The 23,286-nt window shown below is 41.3% G+C and overlaps 2 protein-coding genes across 2 annotated transcripts; one reads left to right on the top strand and one right to left on the bottom strand.

Annotated features, from left to right (window-relative positions):
- The first annotated feature begins 272 nt into the window (after nt 1-272).
- On the top strand, nt 273-8,396 carry RNF139 (ring finger protein 139). The gene is given in 7 exon segments (XM_032705063.1): nt 273-499; nt 5,283-6,460; nt 6,462-6,529; nt 6,531-6,627; nt 6,630-6,771; nt 6,774-7,027; nt 7,029-8,396. Coding segments are annotated over 7 exon segments (1,983 nt in total). The 5' UTR covers nt 273-318; the 3' UTR covers nt 7,092-8,396.
- On the bottom strand, nt 7,869-23,276 carry TATDN1 (TatD DNase domain containing 1). Its single transcript, XM_032705179.1, is given in 13 exon segments — nt 7,869-8,123; nt 10,437-10,524; nt 10,527-10,562; nt 11,454-11,524; nt 12,195-12,271; nt 13,671-13,711; nt 13,816-13,901; nt 17,359-17,401; nt 17,499-17,642; nt 18,840-18,903; nt 21,219-21,268; nt 21,879-21,944; nt 23,204-23,276. Coding segments are annotated over 13 exon segments (891 nt in total). The 5' UTR covers nt 23,226-23,276; the 3' UTR covers nt 7,869-8,020.
- Nucleotides 23,277-23,286: the final 10 nt, after the last annotated feature.

The raw sequence follows: 23,286 nt of genomic DNA, 5'->3' as shown, positions 1-23,286 counted from the left end.
GACGTGCAGCCGTCCGGTCACAGGTCGGACTCCGGGATAACCCCAGTTCTCTTCTCCAATCAGACGGATCCGGGCATCCACGGCCCGGTGAGCGCGCCCCGCGCATGCGCCGCCCCCGACCTGGCCCCGCCCCCCGGGCGGGCGCGCGCACGAAGATGGAGGCGGCGGCGGCGCGGGGGGCCCGGGCGGGCCGGGCGGCGGGCGCGGGGCGGTAGCGGCTCCCGGCCGCCCTCCCTCCTCCCCTCCCTCCTTCCCGCCCCCTCCGCTCCTCCAGCGGCGGGAGAGGCGGCTCCGCCTGCCCCCCCCCCCGCGCAGGGCATGGCGGCGCCGGGCCCTCCGCGGCTGCCCCGGCTGCGGCTGGGCCCGCGGCTGCGGGCCGGGCTGGAGGTCGCGCTGCGGGTGCCGAGCCTGTTCCTCATCGACGCCATCTTCAACTCGGCCCCGCTGCCGGGCGGCTCCGTGAACGCCGCGCTGCTGGGCGCGCTGCTGCGGCTGCTGGGTGAGACACCTGCCCTTTCTCCCCTCCCGAGGCACGGACCGACCCCTCGGCCCCGCTCACCCCCGGCACGGCCACGGCCGCCTGCTCCCGACTCTCCCGGCCTGTCTCTCCTCTTCCCTGACCCCTTCGTGCCGCCCCCGAGTCCCTGCTCGGCCGCCCGGGCTGGATCATCACCTCGCCCGCTCCGTGCCCGCTTCCCCACCCCGTCCGTCGGCTCCCTCCAGCTCCTCCTGCCCCCGGGACGGTGCAGGGACACGGCGGGGGCTCGGGGCTGTGACACCCCCCCCTCCCTCCTTTCTCCGAGGGCTTCCACGGCGGAAAACATGTGACTTAGTGGGTATAGGGTTTTCTTGTGGTTTTGGGTTTTTTTAAAACACTTTGGATAGCGTGATGCCTTCCTGAAATATGGTGTTGAATCACTGTTTTAGCAACAGCAGTTCAGAAATGCCGGGAATTTGGTTCCCAAAGGAAAGAGAAGACTCTTGAAACTTGCCAATGGTTATTTTTAAGCTTTTTTTTCTTCCCCGGGATGAAGGATGAAAATCACGGGTATAATAACTAGGTGATGGTTGTTTTCAGTATTGCTTGTTATCTGGGGTTCTTACGTAGCCTCGACTTGATGGGAGCCCCATTCTGTGAACTGCTGTGCGGGTGACACTGCACTTCGTGTCACATCTTGGAGCTGGCGGTCCTGAGGCGGGGAGGAAAGGATGACACAAAACACAGCAGATTTGATTTGGTTTGTTTTTGCAGGCCTAAGACAGGTTGATTTTATATTTTATTTGACGTTTATAGTGGAAGAAAAACAGGAAGGAAATAGGTGGTACGGCTGTTGGGGCAGGAAGCAAAGCGAGGCTTAAAGGAAAGGTGCTCGGTGAGAAGTGTGGTGGTGACAGCGAGAAGCGGAAGGGAAAAAGTAAAGGATAACCTATAGCAAGACAGCAAGTGAGAGGAGAGCGAAGGGAGAACAAAACAAAGCAAGTGGTTCATTTTGTGTTTTTATGTTTATTATACCAAAGCTTCTGCTTTGGTAAAGGGTGGCGGGGGAAGTCGCTGCTCACATGAAGAGGCCCTGACTTGCCTCCTTTGCCTGAGGGACAGCTCTGGGATGGGGAGAAGAGGTTCTTCCTCCTGCTTCCTATTTCCTTGATCCTTTGTTCCACACTTATGGAATTGCTAAGAGAGCTTCCCACTGATAATTCCTTTTTAAAAAAATGGCATTGCAGTGCCTCACCAACTTAATTTTAGGAGTCCTTCATGGTGTGATCCAAACCCTGTAGGAAGTGCACTGAAATTAATCCCACCCACGTAAATGAGAGTGGTGGATGTGTTATTCGATGATCTCTCTGAAGTGTGTGATACTGGGATTAACAGATTAAGGCACTTTTGAGGATTGCATTTTTATGATCACTTTTAGGGAGGGGGTTGGGGGGAGCAGTGGGTAATTTTTGCCCTCTGCAAAAAAGCTTCGGAAGTGCTTTATGCCAGGAAACTTATCTTGTACATTTAGACAAGTGGTCTGTGGTTCTTGGCTTTCCAAAATTGAAGAAAAATTAAAATGTAACCACTTGAAGATGATGTTAAGACCTGCCATGTGGTTCAGACAATGGAGTGCTTTTGTATCTATTTTTTCCTCATCTGAATTTAAGGGTTGCAGGGTTGGGTTTTTGCTGCTGTTAAGAAGCTGAAATAGTTATTTTGGATCATTCTGTGTTTAAACAGTGGAGAAGTTGTCCTTTTAGTTACCATTTGCAGGTGTTGAAAGACTGATCCAATTTTTTCCTGTACCACATACTGTTTAGCACAGGATAAATGCCAATTTGTTCTGCAGATACTAAGATTGGAGCTCTGGAGAATTGATGGCTTTTGTGGGTGATGTTGTACAGTTCTGAAATATTCTGGGAGTACAGTTCTTTAGGAATGCTAATAGAGATCTGCGTGGGTGCTGCAGGATTCCTTGGTCTGATTCTTCCATCACTTATTTTCTACACAAGTACATAGAGTTACACACAGCACAGAGCTGAGTTCTACAACTGGAGTGTATTTTTTCTTTAGTCTTTTGATTAACCATTGCTTTGTCCCCAACACAGTTTTTATTTTTCCTATCTTTGCATGGGTTTAAGTATCTTGATTCCAGCAGAACCACCACCCCAGGAGTGACTGTTACCTCAGACAGCAGTCCCTCCTCAGTGAGGACACTTGAGTTTTGGGAGGGTACTATAAATACTGTAGTCTGTAGAAAGATGTGGAGCAAATAGAATGTCTGAAGCTAGGGAAGAATAATCTGGCATTTCCACGATTGAAATGCTGAAGTGTAAAGGTAATTGCACCCTGCAAGTGACCACAAGTTGAATCGTGGGTAGTGGGGCTACCATAAAGATACTGCCAAATTGCAAGAGTTAAAGGGAAAAAATGAGAGGGAGAGATTCATTGCAACACAAGACATTATTTTAAAAGTAAATAAGGTGTGGTTTGATTCAGTGCTGTGTTAGAGGCCATCCTGGGATGTTGGGGATGGAATGACAGAGTGGGAGCCAGGGAGGATGAGCAGCAGTATATACAGAAACATGAGACAACCTTATCAAAGGAGGCACTGCAGCATGTTCCTAGCAGAGGGAAAATGGGAAAAGATTTACTGCTTGGTGAACACGTCGCAAGGCAGGGGGAAGTCTGGTGTCAAGATGGACTACGTGCCATAAATGGAGATGGGCGAGAGGAGTACCCACCTCCCTCTCTGAGATTTGAGTTACGTCTACGGTCTTTTGAGGTCCTTTTGGGGGGTCTTGACTTTTCCCCACAAGTGTTAACAGAGAAAATGCTTACCTTTTTTAGTCCCTCTTCAGAGGAACCAGTAAGTCGAGCTTCTCTATTGACTCACTGTAGTACTGTTTTTAGGGACTTGCATGTGAAATTGTCAGTGTTTTAAGATGACCTGAGTATCTAAATACAGGCATGTTACTGCCACTGCAACGCACAAAAATAGGTTTGTTAAGGCGTGTTTCAGAGTCAGCCTGCTCATGCAAAATGCATCTCCGTGGCTCAGATGATCAGAATTACATAAATAATACCTGTACAGGCATGTGAGCTTTTTCTGTGACTTCTGAGGAAAGACAAAGGCTACAAACTTAGCAGTGTTGGCTTTCCCAAAGGTGTCTGTGGTGGTTAAGTATGATAAGGCAATGAAACTGCCAAGCTTATTTTGTAAAAAGTTCTGCATGTAACTAATACTCAAGTTTCCCTGGAAGAACTGAGCTACGATACATTTTCTGCAAAATGATAGAGGCTTTTCCTCAGACCACTTCACAAGGTTACCAGGTTAATGATTAGTTAAGGAGAATGTGTTTGTATCAGCCAGTGCTGCTGGCAAGGAATACTGTTAAGCTGTATTAATGACTTTATTTGTAGTCTGCCTTTTGCTGTTGATTCATGTTGACCCCTCCTTTCTTCTCAGGCCTCCAGGCTGTGGGGGTTTTTTTGTTGTTTGGGTGTTTTGGTGTATCTTTGTTACTGTTTTTCTTTATACTGGTGAAATCAAATGCTGCTTCTTAGCAAAGTTTTTATTTCCATGATCAAGATCCTATGGCTTAAAATATTTTTTAAACACTTGATTAGGGTGGATTTAGAACAATCTAAAATACAGTCGTCAGCAAAGACTGATGCTGTCCTGCAGCACAAAGAGGATTATTTGTGATTTCATTAGTTTTAGTATAGAGATTGAAAGCAATTTACAATCAAATATAAATTGTAGAGATTGCAGTCTCACCAAACTGGTTTGGATGAGAAGGTAGTTGCATAGAGTGGAAGCTGACCAAGAAGTCCAAAAGAAAGGCAGAGTGTTTCCTGAAGAAGAAAATGTTTAAGGGAGTGACTCTAGTGATAAGTGCTGTTTAACTCCTTTTAAGGCAGAACCCTTACCTATGTAGTACACAGGGATGAAATTCATAAGCTACTCTAGAGAAGTTTACTGCAGGGACATGTAATCCCAAGGTACTGTAGTTGCTCTGATAGAATTTCTCATAGGAAGGTGGAGTCATGGTCAAGATGTGTTCATGGTCAGTATGAGGGAGGGGTTAGCAAACAGGAATTTCAAGGTCTAAATCTGACTTCTAACAAGACAGACAAGTTTGCATTGGCAAAGAGGCAATTGGTGCAGTTCTGGATTCTGTGTACAAAAGCTCTACACTGCAGAAAGTCTTCCCCATGCAACTTTTGTTTCAGGATGCCTTGCCAGAAATGAAAGCGAACTGAAGGGAAATGGAAGAAGGTGGCCTTCTCCCTGCAAACTACAGCAGCTTTTCAGTATTTTCCCATTAAAGGGTTTAACTAAACTGTTTTGGTTACTTATCTTCAATACTCCAGCTTGGACAGCTGTAGTTGAGTGCTTTGCTCAAGTGAATTAGGGGACTTACTTAATTTCACTCATTTATTATGAACTCGGCATATAAAGGCAGTGCCATATATGGTTGGGTTTTTTCTGTTTTTAGAACTTGTCTACCCTTAGATTTCAAGACTGAGGCTGAAAGGCTGGGAGGTGTCACTGCTCTAGTCTGAAACTGCAGGTGAACTTCATAGTAATTCTGGCTTAGAGCTTTCAGTGGCTTTGCATCACAGCTATAGTGCACAGATTAAATGCAGTGCTCTGAAAAGGGCACCATTGGTAATGGAAAGTTACAAGTGACTAATGGGGGGGTGATACATAAAATAAATGTAGCTCCAAAACTAATAGGTTAAAATCTACTGTCGAATTTCTGCTGAGAACTAAATTATTTCAATCTGATTTTAGGTGTCTTTGTATCCAGTGTTGTTCTGGTCTTACAACAGCGAGCACTTTTCAAGTTCTATATGATTGCCTCGGCGTTTCTGCTGGCTGCCACCTCAGTGTTGGTGAATTACTATGCTTCTTTGCACATAAACTCCTACAGTGCCTACTACACCGCCGCGTTCGGAATTCAGATCTTCCCACATAAAGGACCTTCACTATGGATGGCACTTTCCATCCTTCAGCTAACCTTTGGGATTGGATATGTTACATTGCTAAACATGCAGTCCATATACTCTCAACTCATCATCCTGGATATACTGATTCCTGTAATTGGCTTGATTGTTGAATTACCTTTAAATGTCCGGCAAGTACTAGTTTTTATTTCAGGCCTAGTTCTGACACTAAATACCACAGCCATTTTAGTTACCAAAATTAAATGGTTCTATTACTCGGTACGATATGTTTATCTGCTGGTGAGGCACATGTATCGCATTTATGGATTACAGCTATTGATGGAAGATACATGGAAAAGGATTCGGTTCCCAGCTGTACTGCGTGTCTTCTGGCTAACAAGACTTACAGCACAAGCTGTCGTATTAACATATGTTGTAAAGATGGCTGAAAATAACACAGAAGAAAAATTCTTCTTGATATCGTGGGATAACTGTTGGGAACTGATTTGCAGCTTGATCATAAGTGGGTGTGACTCTACTTTAACTGTGTTGGGCATGAGTGCTGTCATTTCCTCAATAGCTCATTACTTGGGACTTGGTATCCTGGCCTTCATTGGATCGACAGATGAGGATGACAAAAGGCTTGGGTTTGTAGCACCCGTCTTGTTTTTCATTTTGGCTCTGCAGACTGGTTTAAGTGGACTGAAACCAGAAGAACGATTAGTTCGCCTGAGTCGAAACATGTGCCTTTTGCTGACTGCAGTCCTGCATTTTATCCATGGAATGACAGACCCCGTGCTGATGTCTCTCAGTGCCTCCCACGTGTCATCGTTTCGCAGACACTTTCCTGTACTGTTTGTCTCCGCTTGCCTTTTCATCCTTCCAGTTCTGCTCAGTTACATCCTCTGGCACCACTATGCACTAAATACTTGGCTTTTTGCAGTCACAGCGTTCTGTGTAGAGCTTTGCCTAAAAGTAATAGTTTCTATCACTGTTTATATATTGTTTATGATTGATGGCTACTATCAATGTGCTATGGGAAAAACTTGATGATTATGTCTACTATGTTCGCTCAACTGGCAATATATTGAGTTTATATTGGAGTAATCATGTTTGGGAATGGAGCTTACACAATGGTTTTTGAATCAGGAAGCAAGATTCGCGCTTGCATGATGTGTCTACATGCGTATTTTCAACATCTACCTTGCAAGCCAAGAACGGCTGGAAGACTTTTATAAATCGCCGGACTGCTGTTAAGAAAATAAACTCACTTCCAGAGGTGAAGGGAAGCCGGTTACATGAAATAGATGATGTCTGTGCAATCTGCTACCACGAGTTCACACCTCCGCACGCATTACCCCGTGCAACCATTACTTTCATGCACTTTGTCTTCGGAAGTGGCTGTACATTCAGGACACGTGCCCGATGTGCCATCAGAAAGTGTATATTGAGGACAAAGAAAATGCCAATATCTCTAACAACAACGGGTTTGTAGCACCAAATGAAAATCCTGTACGGGTTGCAGAAGAAGCTGCTGATGCTGAAATGAATAATGAAGATAATGAGAGTTCTGACAGTGATGAGGAAGACGGCGGACTGTGTGGCACAGCACTTGAATGAGACTCTTAATGTTGACTCTAACTCTCTTGGTGATTAAGATGTCCTTTACTAAGCCGTGAGGTATTTGTTTAAGATTGACTTCAACAGAATAAAAGTATCACTTTGTAGTTATTGTACTTAAGCACAACAGCAGTATCTCAATGTCGAGTCTGTGAATGGTGGTTGTTTACTGTGGTGTGTGCTACTGTAAATATACCTCTAATTTTTGCTGGTCTCTTTCATGACCACCTTAAAGTTATGTACATTATTGTACATGGAATAAAATGTTTTCACATTTTTAAGATGGTTGGGAAACACTCTTTAATTGATGTAGTGATAATGCTGTGCCAAAGACTGTATACCAGTAATCCCTGATCAATGTCTTCTGGATGCAAATGAAAAATACTGGTGAAAACAGACTGTTCAGCGGGTCAAATAGGAAATGAAAACCCTGAGCCAAAGCAGCTTTACTTATAAATTCAGTATTAGCAGAGCTTTATCGCAAAAAAACTAGTGAGCTGTGTTTTTAAAAAATAAAATAATTAAAAATTTAGGTTGTTAGACTTAATGTTACAGCATTTGCGTATATGGAACAAAAGGCAACACTGCCTCAGCTTTCTGGGGAAGCAGCAAAGCACATGGCATGATGTGTTCGACCCCTCTGAACTGCAGCAGTAGCTTGAAGTGCTCAATGCACCAACGCAGCAGCCTGGTGCTCATCCTGTGATGCATCCAGATGTTAACAGGAATTGCAGGCTTGGCCTGGCCTTGAACTTGATCCTGAATCTTGACGAAAGGGGAACAGGGCTGAGAAACTGCACAGATGCAGACCACCTTTTCAAAAGCAGCTTTAATCTTGTACCATAAAAAAAACCAAAACCCACTACATATTGGCTTCCATTGATTAGGATTTGCAGGTATGATGATTTTTAAGTTTTTGCAATATATTTACTGAAGTTATGCTGAATAAATGTAAGAAAAACAACTTTATATATTTGGAAAGAAGACTTTAATAGTGTTGTTATATAGAGTGTTGGCCAACTCAAGCGGGTCATCTTCTCTTACTGCCGCCATTATTTCCAGTATTTGTCTAAAAAAGAAAGATTGATATTAGAAGACTGAAACCCAGTACTAAATGTACTTCAGACTGCTGCATGTGTGTGTACAAGTCACCAAGATTAACCTGGAATAAAAACCTATGCTGAGAGCAGTAGGGCAGGGTGCTCAGATATGCAAATAGCTTCACTTTTAAGTCACTAACTGCCATTTCCTTTACACTGAACACTGGTTGCTCACTGGTACAGATTCATCTTTGCTCTTTTGACTCTTGTTTGGAGGTAATTAAACAGCTTTCTGTTTCGAAGAAAGTGTCATTTTGTGGGTGTCTTTATCAATGGTCTTCATTTTTCAGACTAAAACTCATTAGCCTTTCAAGGCTAAAGCTGCACTATAAATAGACTGGTCTATGGCAAAGATTAAATTCCAGATACATCCTTATCTCAACACAGCTGCCAAAGTAACTTGCTCCTACTTCCCTGTTCTCTAGCTTAATTGTGATTAATGCGGTCAGGTATTTGCCATAAACACTAAATGAGCATGGTCTTGATACAAGCCAGGAAAAGGAGGCAAAAGAAAGGGGATGGATACTGTTAACCAAGCCACAAGCTCTTCTCTGCACTTATTTTCTTGATTGTGTATCAATCTTTCTTAAAAAAAGGAATATTCTCTACACTTCCTAAGATGTGTCATACTTAATTTTTCTAGCAGTAGAACGGAACTTCACAGTGAAGAGTAAGAATTTGAAGCTCGGTAGGGTTTGGTGCTTTTTGGATCTTGCCTCTAAAGTGACGCAATAGCTAAACTTCTGTTTAGTAAGGAAGAGAGAGGAGAAAAAGTTGCTCTTAATAATTGCTGAAATGAAGATGCAGAATTAGCAAAATAGCTTCTTGATTTAAGGGGCTGTTACAAATGAGATGGGGTGAGATCAGGCCTACACAGAAATAAGTAACAAATACCAAAGAATTTCACCCTGGAAGACTCCTGGTAGGGTTTACATATCTCTTCTCACTTGGATGCAGTAGAATGGCATGTGTTACTGTAACACTGTGTATGTGAAACTGCTGAAGGAGAAAAAAGGTTCTTGTGGCTAAAATTTTTTAAAAAATATCTTCCGAGGGAAGTAGTGCAGTTATAAATATATATATATATATATATATGTATATATGAAGCAGAAATATCACCATCAAAATTGAAAGGTGTCCAGCACCAGTAAAAGACAAGTGGAAAATTCCTCCTGCCAGTTGAGCTGTATTATAGTATATATACCCTAAACATTAAATACACTTTGTGGCATGAGTAACTTTCTCTCACACCAGATTTTGCTACTTCAGAAGTCACAAGATATCAATTCTGTTATCATTCTTCATTTTTCTTAAGGTTTAAGAGATTCTCAAGTTACTAATTTACAATTAGTACGGCTTGTAATAAATGTTAAAGGGATGGTAATTTTGAAGTAAGGTTCAAACAAACAAGAATTTGTTTTATAAAGGAAAGCAAAAGCATTTTTGTACCAATCTAGGATAGATTCTGCGCATTTCCAGTTCTAGGGTTTCTGAAATAATCCTGTAAGCTACAACAAAGGCAGCAGACAAAGATGTGGGGGTGTTGTTAACACACAGGCTTGCTGAAATAGTAACAGTAGAGGCCCTCTGCTTGTGATCAGAAAACTGTTTTCAGTTAATCTCTTTCCCCACTCCAGAATCATAGACTGACCCTAGAAAGTCTTAAAATAGCCCTTCCATGCTAACATGTGCTCTTCACATGTAAAAGGTGGATAAAACCAATTTCAAAGAGTGTTACAATTGACCTAATTGGACAAAATGTATCTGAACACTGGAGCTGTCACTATGTAAGCTTAAACTATGCTTTTAGCATCATCAGTGGTTTTCTAAGTTTCTTCACATCTCTCCAAAAGCAGAATTCCCTTCAGTTCTCAAACTTTAGAGACCTTGCTGATCCTTAGTATGCTGGTGCCTCTGGGGGACTGTTCCCTGATCCTCAGGGCTGGATCAGTTTTAAAAATTACCTGAACAACAACTGAATGAAATGAATATTCAAGTCAGGTTATTTTACAGGGTTTAACCTCTTCTCCACTGTATCAAGTGAAAGGATAAAAACAGTACTGGTTTCACTTTCAGAGAGTTTTTTACGTCCAGAATTGCTGAAGTGAGAAAATTAGGTCTTTGTAATTTTTTCCACAGCCTATAAAGTGAAACCTTGCACAAGTTTCAGTACATTAGGAATGAATTTCTATTTACTACATTCCTAGTAAACTGATTCTTTTCTATTTTTTTTTCATGTGAGATTTGAGGTACTTTAAATAATAGTATAGTAGTACACTTACATTATGTGGCAGGGTTCATTTCTGTCCTTCAAGCAGTGCCCTTTTTCCCATTTCTTTTTTGTTGGAAATGTAGTTTTAATGTATTTGATCCAGCGTGAGTATTTTTCACTCCACACCAAGGCGCATCTAGTTTCATATGAAAAAAAAGGAGTATGCAATTGTTTGAGAATAGCATGAGATAGTTTAATCAACTATTTCTACAGACAAAGTTCTTGCAATCTTCTTCTAGTATGACTTCCAATTCAAAATGAAATTAAGAGATTTGGACAATTTAACATCTTTACAGTCCTTGCATTTTATACCATTGCCTTCAGGATTTTACATTTGAAAAAATCAGCAATAGTACACAGTACATAACACTAACTCTAATTTCCCCTGAAATGATAGAGATAGCCAGATACACTGCCTGCATTCCACAGAAACTTCCTGTATAACAGGTCTGTACTTCATGTGCAAATCAACTTAAGGATTTAGGCAGTTTGTGGTTTTCCTTTCTCAGATTCAGGAAATTAAAATAAATTCTGTAACAGCCAGTATTGATAACTGAAATAAACATGAAAAAAGAAAACATGGCATCCCCAGTCAGTCCATTAAAATGACAGCTCAGGGGGCTGAAAGGGGAATTCAACCATTCTTCCACCTATTCCATTTAAAGAGCAGTTGTTTCCAAATGCTGTTACTGCTGCCAGTGGCAAGCTCATAGCCATTTCCCTGTGCTTGGCACATCTCCAGCAAGCTACATTTTAAAAGATATTCAAGCAGGATTCTGGTACATTTAAAAATCTGGGTTTGTCAATTTGTCCTTTTCATCTTCCTCTGCAATGTCAGGAACTGACACAGCAGCTTATTCCTTCCAGCAGAAGGCTGAAAAGGAGTATTTCTGGAGCCTGTAAACTGCTTTCCGAAGTAGAGAAACAGCCTCCTTAGGTCTCAATTCTCCTTTATTGTTGCTATACCAGCATATTTCATTGCCCAATAGTGATGAAGTCACAAACTGAACAAGATACAAAATCTTACCAGTCTCTATCATTAATCGCTCACTAGGAATCGATTTCAGTGTTTCCAAGTTGGCTTCTGTTTTCAGCGAACTAGAAAATAAAGAGTTAGGTTAAAGAAAATATAAAACATGTATAAAAGGAATTACTTTGCCTGTTGAAATGTTTTGGAGCAAAGGCAGCTTCAGAAATAATTTTGTTAATGAGTAAGGTTTGCTTTGTTTCTTAACAATGCTGCCTGTAAATTCAAACTTGCAGAAAACAGCAGGTTTTGAGTTACTGGGAGAAGCCATCTCACCCCAGTAAGCTGCTGAATCCCTTCCTGGCCTGGTGACAGCCCCTGCACCTCACAAAGTGGTGCTGGCTGGCACTGGGCCAGGTGACTGCTGAGAATTCTGGCTGCATAACCAGGAGATGCAGTGCTCAGGTTACATTTGCATTTCTCCTGAGTTTGACATGGCAGCTTAAAATCAGGCTATTTTTTAAAGGCTCCTCAGGACTCCTTCCACATTCAACAACCTTATTTATTTACAAACAAGGACTGACCTCAGGGACAGTAGACTGGACCTAACACTAGATTAGCTCACTGAGCTGCAAGGTAAGAACTTTTTATGGCTAACAGGCTAATGAGAGTAATTCTAAATCTGTCAGATGATTAAGAGTCTAGTGAGCTTTGAAAGCTTGACCTCATTGTTTAAAAGAAAGCAATGAGTTCACTACAGCTGCTATTTTTGAACAGTTGTATTTCTTATAAAGTACTTACCAGCCATTTATTCCAATATAAAGATCCAAATCTATTAGAGCTGCTGCTTGTTCCTTTGTGCCATCAAAAGAATGTACCTAGAACATATATAAATACAGATGCACAGATACATACAAATATAAATGTGCTTTTATTAAAACTCCAATAATTTAAAAGTATGTATTAGTTTTTATATGCATCAAATACTTTTAACAGTATGCACTACACATTAGTACAAAGATAAAGACGGGACATGGCTCAATTGATTCTGAATTTGGGCAAAGTTCAGGCTGAAGTCATCTGAATACTGTACTGAAAGTGGTCACATGCTTTATTAGTGATAAATATGAGCAGAAAAGGCCTATCCAGAGATACTCTTTTGGCCCAGGAACTTCCTGTAGCTGATAGCTGGGAGATCATATTCAGAAAATAATCCTGTGCATGATTAATTTTCACACTCTTTCCTCACTATTCCCTACAGGGCACTGTCAGGGACACCATAAGAGCATAAGAGTTTGTTCTCCACAGATTTAGTCCACTGGAACTAGAGAGACAGTCTGTTTGGTCATTCCAGGGCCTGGAGAGGCAAGTGGAGGGTCACAGTTTAATGCATCTGGGAACTGCAGCTTCTCAGCCTGAGTAAAGAGCCTGTTTGCTCTGCTTCCCCGTGCTCTGAGGGGGACAGACAGTTGCAGAGGATTCCTGCTCATTTCTCCCCTGGTTACAGGCTGTGCAGAAAAAAGAAAGGAAGGAAGGAAGGAGAGACTTTACAGCATTATGTAAGAATGGAACATGCAAAGTACTGAGCATGGGCAAGAGTTTTGTGGTAAAAAAGGGCAAACCTGGTGACTGAGATATTCTTGTAGGAGGTGTGGTCTGATATTAGGATAGAATAATTCAAGCATTTATTACTTTTGGAAAACTCAGCCGTAATGGAAACCTGAAAGAGCATTGCTGGACTTCCTTAACCATTTCACCCAAAGCTTTTCCTGTTATTGAATTAAAATTCTTGTTTTGAATTAAAAAAACATGATCTGAATATCTAAAGACATAAAGTAATCAAAAGTTACATCTGGATCTAACTTAAAAGTGATATCTAACGTCAGAAGCAAATGTTTGAGGTTATGGCCTTCACTGGGAACATGCATCTAAATTATCTGTGGTCTGAATGCATTGCAGTTACAGACACTGACGAATTGGGAAAAGGCCAATGTCAATTATCAGGTGCTTAAACTGTCCTTCTGACAGGCCAAGAAAAACTGCTCATGTCAGCTGCAGAGCTTTTCTCAGCCTATCTTCTTACCTTGCAAGAAATTCTGTTGAATAAGCAATGGAAATAAAAATACTAGAAGGGACTGGAAAACTTACTGATTAATAATAACTTAATTCATGTAACAAGAAGCCCACACAGATTCCATGACAAACAAGAAATTGCATACTAGGCAACAATATTCACACACGTTGTAAAATGAATGCTACATTGAAGTCCATACTTACCACCCCTCCTACAAATCTATCTCGGTTTCTTCTCATTATCTCTATGAAATAAATAAAAATGTAAGACAGCTTTATAACAGACAAAGGTGAAACATTTTCATATTCAGAATCTGCTCTGAATATGAAATTCTCAAACAAAACCCACCTAAAAATTCAGAATGTGAATTTCTGCAGTGGAGAAACATGGGCAGTTGCATCTGTTCTGACAAGTCAAACTGTTTCTCAAAATACCTGTAAAACAAAAATCACCTTTAAACAGAAACTCTGTGTAAGAGCAAATAAAGTCAGTAAAAGTTTTTTCCAGCTTCTGTCCTCCAGAACTAAACACAGAATTAATGGATTTGCCATTCAAAAGCTCCTACCTGCCAAGGACTTAAAAGAAACTCTTTCCCATGGTATACTGCTGTAGCAGTGGTGTGTGCTGGAAGACAGGTGAGTGGCCAAGAGCATCAGTACTGCAGGAGGCACAATGTATGTATATGCTGAGCATGTGCTCTTGTGTAATGTGGGAGCTGGAGTTCGGGTTTATTTATTTATTTTTAGTGAAACAGAAACTGACTGTTTTTTCCACAAAGTTTTGAAATGTCAGGAATGGGAGACTGTGGATGACAGGAGACCACTATTTCAAGAAGGACTTATAAAAGCAGTGAGGGATAACTATTTCTAAAGCCTCAAATGGCCAAAGCTGCACCAGAGCTGCTGACCTGGAAGCGACAGTCCAGGGAGGGCAGTCTTTCCTCTCTTGGGTGGAACAAATACCAATATTAGACATCACACTTCTGCCCCATTCTACCTATTATCTTCACCTGTTTTCTGTCCTCTCCTTTGTGTGCCTGCATCCTTTCCTTTTCACTCCTTTTTATCCCTCTCCTACCTTCTACTCTTAGAGTTGCCTTTGAAGGAGTGGGAACAGCAAGGCCCCGTCCTACCAATACACACTAAAACGTGGGCAGGGGGAAGGTAACCAGGTAGCCAAGTTCCCCAATGCAGTTTCCAAAGGAAACTAATTAGCACTGAACTAACCTGTGCTTGTCATTTGCAGCTAGTTCTGCTCTGTGAGCATTACCACTGAACATCTCTGCTGCCACCAGGCATGCAAATCACCAGTGCTCAGGAAACACAGTAGAGGAACTTAGGCCTGGCACAAGGCCAACAGTGCCCAGGTGACTCAGTGTCCACATGTAATCGGAAAGAGGATGTTATTTGGACGAGGCAGGAGAACAAAACTGCCCGTCCCAGCAGGCTGGGGCTCTGTGCACATACTGGACTTCTTCAGGTGTTGCTGCTAAAAACAGTTCAGGGCACTGGGGAATTCCCATTTTCAGTTATCAGCCACATTTCAAAGGCAAACTTCAGTGACCACATAATGCTGTGTATGAGCCACATATCAATCAGGAGAAAGTGGCAGCAAACCATTAGTTTGATTTACCATTTTCCTAAAGAAACCCCAAACAAACAAAAAAAATGTGCAACTGGTCATTTCATTTCATGCCATTTTCACTATTTTTTGTATATTATAGGTTGATATTTCTCAGATCAAAGTTACCTTCCTTGTTAATCAGTGCAAATCTTTGAGATAAAACAGGTGAAACAGAAATCAGCTGAAAACTGGCATGAAAATGAGAATTACACCTACTTTCAATCTTTGTCTAGACACCGTGCTTAGTTTAGCCTGTTTGACTAAATATAAATTAATTGCAACTCATGATTGCTCTTGTGGTTAAATAGCTACAATTGCCTGATTTCTGGTGTGTTGGTTGTTTTTTTTTACCAGAATACTTGTTTCATATGGGAATGAGGTTTTAGAAACTGAGCTGCAAATAAGCACCCTAAGTAACCTAACTGGCCAATTTCAATCTAATTTTGAGAAGGGTAGTGGCCTTGAAAGTACAAAGTTTAGTGTCCCTACAAATGAAAAGACAACTCAAGCTTCTTCCATTCCTAGCAACATTGAAGCCCAACACATGTTGCTCCTTGGCCTATCAAAGAGAAAGGGGAGATGAAGTTATTGAAGAAAAAAAAAAAAAAAAAAAATTTAAAAAACACAAACCCTAGAAAAGCATGAAGAAACCAGATAAAGTGAACGGAATGATAACAAAATTATTCAGTAGGAAACTAAACCTGACCAGTTCCAGTGCTTAAGGAACAACCTTTTCTCTTGGGCAAATAAGACTGTCACTGAACATATGCTGATTCTATGTTGCTTCTGGAAAAGTTTTGAGAATAGAGAAGAATTCTGAGAATAAAAAGTTCTTAGGAATGCTACAAAGGATTTTCATCTTTATTAGATTATCACCTTTACTAGCTTTTAAATCCAAGAAAAAGGATTGAAAATAATGTTCATTTTTTACAGGTGAAAATTATCCAAAAGAAAATGCAGCATAACTAATTAGAAAAATAATGATTAAGTATCAAAACAGAAGTCATGCTCCGATATTACCCCCTGGGAAACTACCATATTGGTCTTCTGTGGGGGATCTCTGCAGCTGCTTGCCAGCTATCCCTGGGACTGCTACACCTGAACTCCGGAGCAGCTGAAATCCAGTGAAGTGCCTCCTTGCGTTTCGCATTTCACCCTCTTTTGTTTAGTTCACTTATCAAGCCTGTCACCTCTTTCCTCAAAGCTCAGTTTCAGTGCACCCAATTAGAAGTCACTACTGGTCTTCAGCTGCAGTCTATTGATACTTTTTTCTCCCAATAACATCAAGGCAGTAAGCATCTTAAAATCTGATACTCCATCAGTGTTCATCAGAGAAAAGAAACAGGTTATGCTCCAAGGTGTGCTTGCTGAACTTCGTGTATGCTGAATTCTACCAGGAAAAAAGTCCTGTTCTCTTTGCTGAGTATTTCACTGTAGCACTATGAAGAAATTAACTCCACCTCCTGCTAACATGTAGCAATTAAAAGAAAACACAACCAGCCACTGCCCCCCAGTGACTCATTTACTCAGAACAGTAATGTGCAAGTGCAATTCATTAATCACTTATTGATTATTTGAATTTACAATAATTACAATAATTACAACAATAATAATTACAGGTGATTATCTGAATTTATCACCTGTATCTTTCAAGGAGTTCCCTGTCTAGACAGAAGTTCCAGATACAAGAATGTAGACAGAAGTTCTGCATACCAGAATGCAGGCTGATTTTAGGGGCCTTTTCTTTCCATTAAGTATCTAAGCCACATGTGTTACTTCAATGCACAGATCTCTCCACCTCCTGAGATTACCTTTATGATCATCTCTCACTTATCTGCTCCCAGCTAACACCTCCCTTACTAAAAGCTCATTTTTCCCCACTGCTGACTTATCTTTTTTGACAGTTCTGTTTCCTTCCCCATGCCTTCATTCAACAACCTGATTCTTTCACATGCTACTTTTGTTATTTTTTCCCACAAGTCTCTTTGAGAATGGACATCTGCCACACCAGAAATTCACAATTTCTGCTCAGTTTTACAGAAAAAGACATGCTAAGTCAAGACCAGGCAGGTAGCAAAATCTAGGGCATAGCACAACTGGAATGTAGGCATATTTCTTTAAAATTCCATTTCTGCCAGAAAAACTCTGGGCCCAAACCTGCAAATTGTAGGGTCTGTACCTGACACAATGTTATATGGTAGAACACAAGATAGAAAACACTCCTGTAAATTGCTACAAGTCAATTCATAATCATCAAAAGTTTCTTACTTGAGTTGGATGTCCTTTGGGCAAAATTCTAACCTATCGAAATCTATGAAGAGAAAGAACAAAATACCCATTTAGTATTTTAGGATTTTTTTAGTATATGTCTAGAAAAACAAATATTGAAATACTAAGAGAACACTTACCTAAGCCACATTCTCCAACTGCTACTACCTTTGTCTTATTCTTTTCAATCAGATTTTTTAATTCAGATAAATACTGTTCGGGGCTACTCTGCTCAAATTCTCCACAGCGGGTAGGATGACAGCCAACTGTACTGTAAAACATGTCTAAGGCAAGAGAATATTAGGAGGTTTTAAGAAAAAAAAAAAGAAAATTTATCTAAAGTATATATCTGCATCTGGAGGGGTGTTTTAATGCTCACAATTTTAACAGAAAACTCCCTTTGAACATCTTTATCTTGATAATAATTTTATGAGACAGATATTTTCTGCTTTGAAAATGTCAGACAGTGTCTCCAGTGGGGGGATGTGTGTGTCTTTTTAGTATACATTGCTTAGTGTACTTCAGAACCGCAATTTAAAGCTGGACTGCTGTGGTGGAGCAGCCCCCAATAAATCATACAATTGTTGAGGCTGGAAGAGACCTCTGGAGATCATTTAGAAACACATCTCATTCAACGTGCATCTGGTTATCCAAGCTCTAAGATCTGCAGAGAGTGTGCAGTTTCCCTCATGTGCCCCTACATAAACTGTTACAGAATTTCCCAAGTCACATCTGCCTGATTTCCCAAGTATCTAATCTAGACTACCTTGCCAAAACTAACATTTCTGCTAAGTGCCTTTATGGATAATAGAAAACCATGAGAGAAAGTTAAAACCAGGTAAGACCCTGAGCAACTTGCCCTAATATTAAAGCCAGTCCTGCTTTGATGGAAGTGGAGAGGGAGACTGGGTTGGACCAGATTACCATCTGAGGTTCATTCAAACCAAAATTATTTTATGTTTCTGTTAGTAAACAGTACTTTAACATGTGCATTAGTTCAAACACATATTTAAGTCATAAGTGGAATGAAATTTGCCTGAAGAAAAAGAAGAAACATATTCCCTTCCACAGCAAGAAAGGAGAACTATAAAAAGAAAGATACCTCTCTTGATCAAGCTGATCATGACAAACAAAAAGACAACAAAACCCAAGTATTTCACACCATATAAGCATTCTAGCTTATTTCTAGAATAGAGACTTATATCAATTTTTTTATTCCAGGAATTTCTTATAATTTTATTTTATCTAGAAATAGAAATTGCAGAAAAGAATTATTCCTTCCAATATCGGGGATCTACAGAGCAACACACAGAAACTCATATACAATGCATTCATCCCATCTGAAATTTAATTTCTCCTTTTAATCTGAGATTCTGTAAACACCTCTGGGACAGATCCTCTTAATTCTGAGAGAACTCTTAATTCTGAGAGAAGAGAAGGTTATATTTTTGACTGACAATACAAGTTTAATGTGAAAATACCATTTGTCTGTGCCAGCTGCAATGCATCTTTACTATCTTCTAGACTTCCACCTGTAATCAAAAACTTGAAAGAAGAAAAGTACTGTCAGTGTGTATATTCTTTGAACATCAACAGAATGTTAAGAAAACACTCAGATACATGAAGAATCTTGACAGAGAACATCAGAAGACAATTACTAATATATATAACAAGATTTCGTAAATCAGCTACAAACCTCAATGGCCCTCAGGAGCTAGTAAATACACTTGGAATAAAAATCTGATTTTTTTTCTAACTCAAGTATCTTCTATGCTGAGAATTTAAACCATTAAACAAACAAAATACTTATATCTGCAGCAATACTACCTTCATTAGACTCAAAAAGCTATACTTGCGTTCAAGAAATGATACTCAGAAACATTCTGTCTTACAGGTGGGGAAAATAAAGACTCCCAAACACTCAGAACAAGACATGAGTAAGTAAGTAATTAAACCAAAAAACAAGTCTGTATCAGAGTTGGGATTACAATTTCAAGAATTTCCGGCTCTGATCTTTTATTTTTACCTTAAGCTCAAAGTTATCACACCAGAATTGTTGCTCACAGTGCTTTTTTGAACTACCACTTACAGAATATCTCACCCTAGGTCCTAATAAATTCTGACTACGTTGCTTTCGGACAACTCTTATCCCTACACATGCTGTACACCAGACTCAGTGAGCACCAGGTCAGACATTCCTGCAGGATGCTCCATGACTGACGGACACATCCCAACAGTGTCACCAGAGAAATGTTAAGCTGAAAATGAATCGGTTAGATACAACACAGGGCAAAACTTCACCAAAAATTTACCATAAATCAGCAGCTATATGGAAAAATAAAAGTATTTTACAATAAACACATCAAGCTTCTAGGCAAGTAGGAACAATCTGTGATGGAACAGGCTTCTGACACTGTACAGAGCAGTAGGAGGCCTGAAAACAGCTAAGGACAGGGAACTCCTGAATTCCACTTCTGAATCTACTGTGCATCTTGAAAAAGTTATGCAGCTAATCTATTTTTGATCACAAAATAGGAAAACTGCCATTTATTTTCAGAGAGTGGTATGAAGATTAAATAGCACTTACACAGCACATACAAAAGTGACCTGGATTCTGTATTTGCTGCAGTGGGGTAACTTCTCCATCACTGGAGTTTTCTTTTTTTGTCTCCCAGTTCATTTCCCGCTCTTTTCAGATTAGACTTTTTCAACAAACTCCCAAGAGGCTTGTTCCTCTTCTAGAGAAGCGTTTATTTCTTTATTTCTAATCTAGCAGCCTTATTAGTGCAGTAGTACAGTTTGTGACAGTATGCATTGTATTCTATGTTAATTCATATTTTTGTCAACAATTAGTTTAGAGAGAGAGGGAGGGGCAGGCTGGAGTATTGTAACCAAAAGAGTAACTGAAAAGACCAATTTCAAGTTAAGAGTTACAAACCCTCTCACATAATGGTGCTGCCTTAATACATGTAAGCCAGTATTTACCAGCAGACATTCACATGTCTCAGCTGTAAGAGTTTATGGGCACTGCCAGCTCTTCTGCAGTTACCAATTTCATTTACAAACAGAAATATCTGAAGGATCTCAATCAGAAGAGTTTGTGAGTTTTGATCTGCAGCAGTAACTGTTGATTAAGAATCACAGAATAATCAAGGTTGGAAAAGACCTCCAAGATCATCGAGTCCAACCTTTATCCGACCACCACCTTGTCAACTAAACCACAGCACTAAGTGCCACATCCAGTCCTTTCTTGAATACCTCCAGGCATGGTGACTCCACTACTTCCCCATTACAATGTTTAACAAACCTTTCCGTGAAAAAATTCTTCCTGATGTCCAACCTGAACTTCCCCTGGCACAGCCTGAGGCCATTTCATCTTGTCCTGTCACCGGTTGCCTGAGAGAAGAGGCTGTTTACAACGTCCTTTCAGGGAGTTGTGATAAGGTTCCCCCCAGGGCTCCTTTTCTCCAGGCTAAACACCCCCGGCTCCTTCAGCCACTCCTCATGCAACTTACTCTCTAAGAGTCACATGATACCAGAAGAAAGGAATGGTTGCCCATAATACAACTAACATGGAAAACCAATTGCAGTAGCTCAGAATTGAACACCTTTCTGTTGAAACTGTACAAAATAAATTCTACATACACATCACCTCAATACCATTGAACTTAAATAGTCATCTAATGATCCATGCAAAGACAACACTCTGCAAAGAACACTTTTGTTTTGTGCCACTGAAGGAAGTTACTGCATTTTCCATTGCAAATCCCAGAAACATTTGTTTTAGTAGGAGAGCACCAAAAAACCAAATATTAGAAAACAGTTTAAAATATTAATGCAATTTTATTATAAGAAATTACCTTTTTAATGCCAACTTTGACTGCTCTCTCTATCACATCCAGAAGGTCATCTGCAAAAATTCATAAAAATTACGTAAGTTGAACTTAAGGTTTTACAACATAATTTAACTATTTTTCAACTTTCATGCAGTCAGAATTCCTATCATTAAATCTTTAAAACATACTAGATTAATCTTTAGAAGACTATTAACAAAACACAGTAACTGGAGATCCAATTTAAATCCAAGAAGTCAACAGAAATTTTTCCACATACTTTAGGAGACTCTCAGTTTTTACATCTATATCTAAAGGCCATGAGAGCAGAAAACCCCCACATTATGATTAATAACTACGATTCGGCAATGCAATACTTTGATAGGCTATTGTTCATAATTCCCACATCAGTTTTTCCATGCAATCCTAACATAAGTAGATCAGCAATTGTCCATTTTGCTCCTGAAGTAGAGTTACCTGCATGACAGCTTAACAGCAATGAAGAGAATGTATTTTGCTTAGGACATCTAACCTGTTTTGTCACACTTTCTTCTTCAAGCCTTAGTAAATAACCATCCAGTTCTTGAGGAGAAAAAAGAAACTCTAATCTCACATTCTGACACATAAGAGGTTTCTATTTTAGCAAGAGGATTCCTGTCTTTCAGCAGATACAAAGAAAACATGGACCTTGATGTTTTTGTGTTCCTCTGTAGATTCCTCTGAACATAGGATCTGTGAGGTTAATACCAATATCTATGGAAAAACCAAGATAGAAATTAGAAGTTTTAGTGGCTCTACATTTTACTCTGAGCATTAGTCAACTAGAGAAGACAACAGAAACTATCTCGATGGTCCCTGACCAGCACATTGACAGGCCGCATAAAGCTGAAGTTTACTTGCATAATTTGAGAACTTACTCCTTACAAGAAGTGACAGAAAAATTATATTTTGGCCTCTGTGCAACTCCAGACTTCTACGGGTGTATTAGGCACATAATCACCAAAGCAAACACATGTATACTGCTCATTGCAAATAAATCTGAAAATACAAATTTATGCAAACAAGCAGTAAGAAGGAAGGGAAAATGCAGCATCTCCCATACGATCTTCACATGGGCGGGAGCAGGAGCTGCAGAATGCCTCTTAACAGCTGCCTGTTCTCCCTCCTGCTGCCATCCCGGGGCAGCACTGATAGGATACCGACAGGACACCTGCAATGCAGGTACTGCTGGAGCTGCCCCAGCCCAGCCCTCCTTACTCAGCTCCCACGGCTTCCTCTGTGTTGCAGCCTCGCAGCCAAGGACTAAAGCACCGGCTCCAGGAACAGCCACCCCTGCAGCTGCCAGAGCCCACATTCCCAGCCGGGATTCTAGCGGGAAGGGAAATTTTCCAAGGAAATATTAGGCTGCTCAGCCACATATAGAACTTCAGTATGAACCAACCAAGTTACGTACATGTTTCCTGTCGAATTTCCTAAGAACGTTAACATTTTCATCCAAGCCAGTTCCATACAATCCGAAACAACCACGACTAATGCGCCAAAGCGGGACAGGCGACGAGGGGCGGCCGAACCCCCCCAAATTCGGGGGTAACAGAGGAACAGCAGCCCCAGTGCCCAGACACAGCACAAACCTTCCCAAACGCTTCCGAGGGGCTCCAAGGCCGCCGCATCCCGGCCCGGGACGCCCAGAGGGACAGCAGGAGGTGACAAGCCCTGGATGAAGGGCTGGGACGGGAGGTGACGAACCCTGGATGAGGGGCTGGGAGAAGCCCTGGATGAAGGACCAGGACAAGCCCTGGATGAGGGGCTGGGGCGGGAGGGGACAAACCCTGGATGCGGGGCTGGGACAAGCCCTGGCACTACGCATCCTGAGCACCCTCCCGCTACGCGCAGCCCCTTACGGAGCGGGGCGGCGGCGGCCGCCTCAGCCCGGCACCCGGTGAGGAGCGGGGGGGGTTCTGAGCTGGGGACACGTGAACAGGGACCCCCCGCCCGTCCCGCCGCCCCCTCACCGATGAACTTGGCGCGGTTCATGGCGGCTGCGGGCGGCTCCGGCAGCAGCGCGGGCGGGGCCGCACCGCCCTCCCGGCAGCCC

The sequence above is a fragment of the Chiroxiphia lanceolata genome, chromosome 1 (assembly GCF_009829145.1).
Source record: "Chiroxiphia lanceolata isolate bChiLan1 chromosome 1, bChiLan1.pri, whole genome shotgun sequence".
Classification (NCBI taxonomy): Eukaryota; Metazoa; Chordata; class Aves; order Passeriformes; family Pipridae; genus Chiroxiphia; species Chiroxiphia lanceolata.
Note: the sequence above shows the minus strand (reverse complement) of the source record. Positions and strands in the feature narration are given on the sequence as shown.